Consider the following 9,524-nt stretch of genomic DNA (forward strand, 5'->3'; position numbering starts at 1 on the left):
TAAATACAAATTTTAAAAAGCCAAATGTAATTTTACTTATTTCACACTTGCAATTTTCCCCTAGGGATTACCAGTGTGATACAGTGACCCTCCTGAATCTGATACTGTTTAAAGCAGCTGATTCTACTAGGGCTATCTATGAAGTTGCTATGCAACTATTACAGGTTTGTAAGCTAATTTTGATTTTTTTTTTTCTTTTAAAATAAGAATTGTCCCTGTGCATTTAGAAAAAAAAAACCTGTTATTATTTGGTTGTCCTTTCAGTAATGAGATACGATATATATATTCTTTTTCTTCTCTGTTTTAGTGCATAGTTAGGCCAGATCCTTACTTGGCACAAATAGACTTCAGTGGAAGTGTGTCTGTTTTCATGAACTAAGCACTCAAGATTTGTATTTTCGTAGCATCTGTTTTTCAAGAGACAAAACCTAAATGAAGATTCTTCTGGTTTGGCTCTGAAACAGAGTGGTATATAGCTCCATTTGTCCAAAAGCACACAGGAGAGAAGTATATTGCTTCCTGTCCCTTTACTCTGTCTGCTGCGGTAGCAGTCAGTTTTCTGATTTTTGCATTAATACCAAACATTTTTTTCATCCATCTATGTGGAGAGATGATAGTGAAAATCTTGTTAGCCATTTAATTTACTTTTGTATATTCCTTTCCAGGGTCATTTAGGGGTTAGCTTAATCTTACAGGCAGCATTAGTGTTTAAAAATAAATAAATCTGTGCTGCCTGTGGCTCAGACCACAAGTCTTGGAGGTTTTTTCAAAGGTTTTTGTTGTCAGCTAAATTCAACAGTAAAGTCCCACTGAAGTCACACCCCTGTTGATACGTCAGCACTCACACCACCCTCCCTTTCAGCCCCATCTTTCTTCTCAAGTGAACACCACTGCTTAAGATCAGCCTGAACTGACTTTTAAAGTATTAAACTGCTTTAGCCTCCTGCTGCATCTCTGCCATGTCAAAGATTGCACTGCTCCTATCCATGTCTTGTAGATGAGCAGAAACTGATATTGTTTGGAAATACAAGTGTTCAATAGTATTTCACATTTTGTTATAGGGAAATTTATATTTAATGCAATATGTTGTGAAAGCAGATTTCTGAAGTTTATTGCTGGAAACTCATGGAGTGAGTCTTAGCTAGTCTTCTATGAAGTTACTACAGTGTTGGTGAATACGGTAGATGTATGGAGATCTGCATAGATAGGAAACATTAAATGAGAGTAGATACATGAATTTAAAAGATGATTTTATAGAAAGGTTTCCATTGTAGCTCTGTACTTAGCTTCAAATTCTGAACATTACTGTTGTAGATCTTGGAACCAAAGATGTTCCGTTATGCTCACAAACTGGAAGTTCAGCGGATGGATGGGGTTTTGGGTCAGCCTTCTCCTTTACCACATCTGTATTCTGTGTCGTATTATCAACTGTCAGAAGAATTAGCAAGGACTTATCCTGAACTAACACTTGCTATCTTCTCAGGTATGGTTTTAAAACAAAACAAAAAACTTCATCGGGTCAAAAGTGTTGTATGAAATGTGTAATTCTTATTTTTCAATAACTAATTTAGATGTAATTCACTAAAATCAGGACAACAAGATAACATCATCATAATGAACGGAGAAAATAGAATTTACTGAGTGACAATTTTTGTTTACTTGTATTTGAAATATATTCAAGAGGAAACAACATGAATTAAAGATACTTTTACTGACTTTCTAGTAGCTATGAAAAAATCACATTGGAGAAATAATTTGCAACTGTTTTTTAAAAATTGTATTTCTATTGTTCTTTCTAGTGTTTTCTTATTTACTGTATCTTGCTTAAAAATATGCCATAGCATTTTTAAACAATTGCAGAATAATAACCTCTCACATCAATTAAAAAAACCTACTAGGACTAATATGAGGAAGAAAAAATTTTAAGTGCTTTTTTGCCAAAGTTGGTGCATTTTTACATGCTCTAGGTTTTCAGTTCCCTCCTCCAATTAGAGGAATATATATATATGTGTATACTAGTATGGTTTCTTCCACACTGTTTGTCAGCAGTGTTTTCAGTTAGCTCTACTGAAGACTGTGGACTTTACCATTACAAAATAGCGCTAGTCAGCTAAACAAAAAAATTATGTCTGTATCAGCATTATTTTATATCCATATGGTCTACTGGGCTCACGGTTGTTGTTGTTGTTATTACCAAAACAATTCTTATTATTGATTTGCAATTCCTGTATGTACCTAATTTTTGAATGACAGAAGTAAGTCAGAGAATCCAAACGGCTCACCCAGCTGGGAGACAGGTGATGCTGCATTATCTGTTGCCATGGATGAACAATATTGAGTTGGTAGACTTGAAACCTTTGCCAACCATTCGTCGGCAAGATGAAGATGAAGAAGATTCTTTGAAAGATAGAGAAATAATGGTGAACAGTAGACGATGGCTACGAGGAGAAGGCTGGGGATCACCACAGGCTACAGCTATGGTTCTGAACAATCTGATGTATATGACTGCAAAGGTAAAACTAATTACTTAAGTGCTCCATCTTGTTCCACTGCATTGTTGTGTTTAGGGTGCGAGAAAATACTGTTCAGAGATACTGTGTTACCAAACTCTCAAGAGTTACTGTTCATATTTGTTGAGTTGCTTATGTATACCCAAACTATACCATATAGTTTTGAGGTATTACGAGAAATACATAATATGCAATATAAATGTTATCATAACAGTATATAACTGTTGTTTTGCAATATAGACATCTAGCTGGATAGATAATACCAAGTCGCCTGTATACCTGTGATCACAAAGTGAAGTTTTGGAACTGATCTTGTTGCCAGGGGTCTATCAGACCCTCCTCCTTCCTGTGGTAGCTACTTCCAACAAAGTATTGGTCACATGCAGTGCTCCTGCCAGTTCTTGATATCTTGAATCCTGCTGATGGATCATGTTTTAAGCTACAAATTAAAAACTCTTGGCAGCCTGTGGTCCATGGAATTTTATTCAGGATTGTCAGCAACTGGGAGAATGGGTCTCGCTAAATTTAGATAGCTTTTTTTTTTTTATATGTAAATAAATATATAAAAATAGAAATAAATTCACATACAAATAAACATTTGTGTACTTACATAATGTTTATATTCTATATATAAAAATATATGTACAAATATAGATATATTTTTATATATTTATAGCTATAAAAGAAAATAGTTATCTCCAGAATGTGTTTATAAAAATGAATATATGTGAAGGCTTCATTCTGGAATGTTAAAAAGGCAACAGCTTCTTACAGGATTTATGTCTCCTTTTTCTAGAGCCTGTCCCCCAAATACAGATCACTTTCAAATACAGTGTTTTCTACTGGAGTTTTCAGGAGAGATATTTATTTTGTTTTCTAGTATGGCGATGAAGTGGCTTGGTCAGAGATAGAAAATGTCTGGACTACTTTGGCAGACAGCTGGCCAAAGAATCTGAAAATAATTTTGCACTTCTTGATCAGTATCTGTGGAGTGAACAGCGAACCCAGCCTTTTGCCTTATGTGAGTATGTGATATATCTCTCCTTAGTGCCATTGATATTTTAAAAATTAGTTGTGTATCTAGCAGCAAAGATGACCAAAAAAAAAAAGTGAGGTAGGATTTCTAGTATCAAAATAATAACGTCACCCCATATTTTATGATCACTAAATGCTATGAACAAATCAAATTCAGTTCTTTTGTTTGAGTTACCTTGGACATCTGTGTCAAAATTTCAGTATCAGTTTCAGTTAAACCTGGCATTCATGGAATGGGCTTGAGAAAGGAAATAAACCAGAAGGGATATCGCACCTTAAAGTTAGCTGAGGCTTCCTTAAGACAGCTTACTGACTATTGCAATTTACTCAGGGTGGTAAGTCTGAAACAGTCCACTAGCTGACTTCTCAGTTACGAGTTGTCAAAATTCAGGGTATGCTGGGTGGACCATAGGCCTTATTTAGTGAGTAAATCATAAAAAAAGGAAGGACTTATTAAAATGTCTACATCTGTCTTAGCATTTTTTGTTTCTTTCTCATAAAAGGGAAACTTTTTATGTTTGAGTTTGATTGCTAGGAGTATACACTGAACAACTCCTTTCCATCATAAAATGCAAATCTACTGCAGCAGTTGGTCTCTGTTCATTAGGAAGAATTAAGATAGTTCCATAAGCAATATTTTCATTAGAAAATTATTACAGGTTTTGCTAATAGTCCAAAAAACTAGATATGAATTAAACAATCAGGACCTATAATATTATTAAGTTCTTACTAAGGACAGCTTAAGTTCTTCATTGATTGGCGATCGTTTTCATTGTAAATCAGGGAATTTGGTTTAATGTTGCAGCCCAAAATCTTGGCGTGTATAGTTTGAACAAGGTGACAAAGTAATTCCACGAGTCAAACGCCCTGGATCACTTGCTTACTGTTCATCTTTGAGTTTTCTCAAAAGGATGGAAATAAATCATTGAGCAATAATGACTCAAGAAAATGTCAGAAGAAAAAATATGAACTTACTGATGCCTAGAGTAATCACTGACTAGCAGCCATCTGCTGCTGTTTAGCAGTGACCAGGATTATTTTGCTGAAGTAAGATGTAAGGGAGAATCCTTAATTACTATATGCTTAATAAAATATTGCTGTAGTTAGGTGTTTATTCTTATCAGAGTATATAAAGGCCTCGAGCATTTTGGGAATTAAATGTTTTTTCCCATGCTATAATTTAGGATAGTCCTAAAAAGCAGACATAATACAGTAAAATAAAGCATCTGTCATGCCATGTAGGGACAGTGTGATTATTCTCACATGACCAAGTATTAAAGCAAAAAAAAAAAGCACCCCAAGCCCCCTCAAAACCAATTTTATTTTTTGTCAAAGCATACATGAGAGCACTGCAGAATAGCGTGAGGAAAAATATGATACCTGCTGGAAAAGAAATAGTGTAGAACACAACTGTGAAGTATCAAAAAGACATGATATCAGAATACATTCGCTCCAATGTTGATCTCAGATGTTGCTAAAACCTTTGTAAGAAAATCTTTTGCTTCTTAAATAACTGTCATTGAACTCAGAAGACTTACTTTCTTACTCTTGTGATATGTTTCTGATGCTGCTGTTGACAGCTGTGAAAGCAATTTTCTTTGCTTTTAGAACTAGAGTAGGTTTCAGGTATCCTCACTTGCCGTGCAGGTAGATATTGATTCTAACAAGTTGCAGTATTCAAAAACATTTTTTTAATCAAGTCACTGCAATAAGAATTTTATTTATGTACTTACTATTTTATATACATGTTTTTGATGGCAGGTAAAGAAAGTTATTGTTTATTTGGGTAGAGATAAAACAATGCAACTACTAGAAGAGCTGGTGAGTGAACTTCAGCTTACAGATCCTGTCAGTTCAGGAGTCACCCATATGGATAATCCACCATATTACCGCATTACTTCCAGTTACAAAATCCCCTCTGTCACTTCAGGTGAGAATTTATTAACTTAAATTTTTATTATTGTCAATGATAAACATGCTATTATCAATTAGTTATAATATTGGAGTTAATCTGTAAATATTCAATAGGAGTACAATGTTCTGTTTCTAAAAATAAATTAAGGTACAAAGTTTGTTTTACAAGATCGGTTTTTGGTGTACCCGGAGTTCTTATTAAAGAGCATCTGATAGGTTCACAAGGAACAGGTTTGTATTAATATATGTGTTAGACTTTGTCTATGTTCAGATCTTGCACTGTTTACTCTCACTATGTCACTTTTATGTCAATTCAGTCAAACAACTTGGGAAATCTATACAATTTCAAATCCGTGTAAGGTGTTACATTTTAAGTTCTGTTATAGAGACAAGCTGCATCCTTAGGAATTTATTCAAGAGGATTTAACTGAACTTTGAAATTTATTTGAAATAATTAACAATAGGTCAATCATCACCACCCCCACCCCCCGAAAATATTAAAAGTGTCTACCTCATGCTTCAATCCAAGAACTGGATTTCTCATCCAATGCTGAGAAACGTGGGGAAAAGCTGTCTGGTTTTGCTGAAGCATCTTTCAAAGTGAACCACAAAAGATATGGATGGGAGGGTATCTAAGCAAGGACTTAGCTTTTGTGCTGCAAAGCTGTCAGTGTTACGAAGCAGCCTGGACCTATCACATAGGGATTATCTGGATTACAAGGTGGATGCATTGGCACTTATTCATGAAAGTGTTTAAAAAGTATGAAAAAAAATTATGGTGCTCTTGCACTTAAGTGTAATTGAGAGTAGCAAAATCTGTGGGGAGGGTGCAAAATTATTTCCGATTGTGGTCATCTATTCAGTGTGATGCTTGCAAGTTTCTCTTAAAAATAAATTGATACAAGCTTCACTGCAGGCTGTTAGGTTTTAATCCCTGATCTGTTAGTGGTTTGAATTAACTGCATACCAAAGTCCAACTACATTTTACGGATTTCTATGAGGCGTAGCATACAGGAAAGAAAGAAAGAGGTCTCTAGATCCTGCTTCAAAAACAAGCATTTCTACTTAATTTACATTGAAGACTCAGAGATTCCTGGAATGGATTCTTTTTATTTTTTCCAATTAGTGAAATTATGATAGCAGCTCAGAATCTTTTAGTCTAAACAACAATTTTTTCTCGCATGTGAAAGTAATTTCTATGGCTCAGTTTGTATCTGTGCCAGTTGCTGTAGTGTAAACCTGGTTAGGGCTCTTGGCATGGACAAGTAAATAAGGGTCATTGTGTAGTGCTTAAGACTGCTTTTCTTCTTTATTGACCAATCTTCTTCTTTGTCCATAATTCACAGGTACCACTTCCAGTAGCAATACAATGGTAGCTCCCACAGATGGCAACCCTGACAGTAAACATATAAAAGACAATATTGAAGAGAAGTAAGTATCTCCTCAAAGAGCAGTTATTAGTTGAATTACAGGAATTCCTGGTGTAGGTACTGTAATACTTGCATCTCAATGGCTCCAGGTAGGTCTACATTGCAGGAAATATATGACTGTAAGTTTTATAAGTTTTAAGCCTTTTATAAGGCTTTATAACCTATATATACGTTATATATATATAAAAAACTATATAAACTTTTATAAGTTTTTAAGTTTGGATGCCTGGTATCTGTGGCAAGATCCCTTCCAGCTTGCTTTAAAACAAATGCCTCCTTCCCTAATTTTTGAGCTTCTCAAGAACAATCTTTTGGAGAAATTTGCCAGACAGTGGTACTGGTGTGAGGGTGGTGGAAAGCAAACAGCTGACATGGACTTAGTCAGGGTGTGGACTTGGAGCTCAGCAGTAACTGACTGTGGGCATGCTCTCATTTTGTGTTAAACACGAGATAGCTAACCTTAAAGTGAAAAGGGAGTAGGGATTCTATAATTAGCATGAGAAGAAGTGTGCACAGAGGAAAGTGCACATGTACCATTACTGTAGAGTAGCTACTATGTGGTAAATTCACAAACAAGTTTATTTTGTGATGACTTGAGAGCCTTAGTAATTTTATTTCCAGTATAATTCCCCAGTTGGACATTCTTTCTTCCCTAGGATAATTATATCACTATAGTTAGATTAGTAAATATATTGATAGAGACTACCCCAATACTTCAATTAAATTGAGGGGGCGCTGTGTGAAAATAAATCACAGATGACTGTGGAATCTGAGGTGTCATTCAGAATTCAGCCTAGCAAGGCACAGACAAGTATTTGGCTGCTATGAGGGCTGGAGCTGAAGAACCTTGTAAAGTAATGAAGGCAGTTTTGAAAGTCTCTGCAAGTTTTGGCATATGCTGTAGGATTGTCTTACACCTCCCCAGGGTATATGCCTTTTGATAAGCTATACCACGTACGTCTTGGACTGGCCAGGAGGAGAGAATTTTAGAAACGTATGTAGAAACGGCTTGGAAATTGTGCTTTTAGCACACTCATTTTTCTGATTTCTTTAGAGTTTATCAGATTAGCAAGGTAGGATTTTGCAGTCTGTGTGTGTATATGTATGTCTGTGCCAGATCAAATAGGGATTTCATTATTTTCCTCAGGAGTGAGAAGAACTTACTTATGTATAATGGTACCAAGTATTTTAATGTACTTAAATGTTAATGAAAATGATCTAACAGAAATATAATTTATAGTGGATTATCTCCTTGAATCTCCTTATCTAGCATTGCTACAGGAGGTGTGTCTTATACAGCTGAAATGCTTTGGCATCGTATTGATTGTCCTTGTAAGATGAAATATTTTTGCGTAACAGTTTTGTTGAAAATACAGTTTTACCGAGAGACCCTGGTTAATTTTTGTCACAGAATGTCAGTTACTAATGCTGCTTTATTTGTTCCTACAGTTACGTACATCTAGACATCTACAGCGGGTTGAACAGTAACTTAAACCGCCAGCACCACAGACTAGAATCTCGCTACAGCAGTAGCTCTGGAGGATCATATGAAGAGGAAAAAAGTAATATTTTATTTAAAAATATTTCTATGGATAGAAAACAAAATTTTCACAAGTTAATACTTTTGCTGAAGGTTGTGGAACATGAGGAAATAGGCATTATCAGTGGTTTTTGCCCGAACCTATTAAAAAATATGGGTTTTTTACATTCCTTAGTCTTATTACTGCTATTGAAGTCTAGCATACATATGATTACAATAGAACATGCAAGGAGGATAATACACTTTCTTTCCTTCCCTTGTCCTCTGGAATGAGTTGTGAACATCTTCCCAAATGAAGCAGTTTTATTTTCTTTACCAGTACCAACACCACAGACAGACAGTTAGGCAGAAGAAACAGGAGAGAGATTAGCAGGAGGACGATGAGATGAATGAGGAAAAAGATGATGGAAAAGAAGTTAAAAAAACCCAGAAAATTAGAAGTAATTGTGCTTTTAAGTGATAGCAGTCCCTTGGCCTGTTTAAAAAAAAAAAAAAAAGGGTACAAAACTTTCTGAGAAGCCATAGCAAAGGAAAATATAGCAGGGAAAAAGGATCTTGTTGTGTACGTCTAATTTTCAAGCTTGTTTTGAAAATGTGTTTTGGGTTATTTTTTGTGATCTATGGTCTGGTTTTTCTGAGATGCAGAGGTAAAGAAAGAGGTAGACATCTCTCCGGAAACTCCATCTCCTTTTGGAGACTTTTCTTTAACGGAGGCTTATTAACTGTGGCAACTTTTGTACCAGTGCCTAAGATATAAAATCATTGTGACGATGCTAGGGAAAGCTGAACAGGTCATGTAATCAGGCAAAAATGAGGACAGCGGTCAGACAGTAAATGATGCGTTACATTAGTGGGTTCTGTATGCTTTGAGAGAGTACTCATTTGACTGAAACTCTTGTTTCAACTAACAAGCTGTTAGTAATTAAAATGACTTTGTACTTTAACCCTGCATAGGATTATCAGATAGATTTCAGTCTGATCCAGATCATTATAGTGCTCCCACAGACCATGTTCTTACGTTGTTTGGGTACAGTGCTGTGGTTTAACCCCAGCCGGCAACTAAGTCCCGCACAGCTGCTCACTCACCCTCCGCCC

The 9,524-nt window shown here is 35.6% G+C and overlaps 1 protein-coding gene across 1 annotated transcript in view; it reads left to right on the forward strand.

Annotated features, from left to right (window-relative positions):
- The window catches only part of FRYL (FRY-like), a 166,863-nt gene that overhangs the window by 110,038 nt on the left and 47,301 nt on the right, over nt 1-9,524 (forward strand). Inside the window, exons 32-38 of the mRNA XM_009335155.1 lie at nt 65-164; nt 1,315-1,483; nt 2,254-2,513; nt 3,391-3,531; nt 5,307-5,475; nt 6,806-6,890; nt 8,339-8,451. Coding sequence (XP_009333430.1) covers nt 65-164; nt 1,315-1,483; nt 2,254-2,513; nt 3,391-3,531; nt 5,307-5,475; nt 6,806-6,890; nt 8,339-8,451 — 1,037 coding nt within the window. The remainder of the gene's footprint in view (nt 1-64; nt 165-1,314; nt 1,484-2,253; nt 2,514-3,390; nt 3,532-5,306; nt 5,476-6,805; nt 6,891-8,338; nt 8,452-9,524) is intronic.

The sequence above is a fragment of the Pygoscelis adeliae genome, unplaced genomic scaffold (genome assembly GCF_000699105.1).
Source record: "Pygoscelis adeliae isolate BGI_AS28 unplaced genomic scaffold, ASM69910v1 Scaffold21, whole genome shotgun sequence".
Lineage (NCBI taxonomy): Eukaryota > Metazoa > Chordata > Aves > Sphenisciformes > Spheniscidae > Pygoscelis > Pygoscelis adeliae.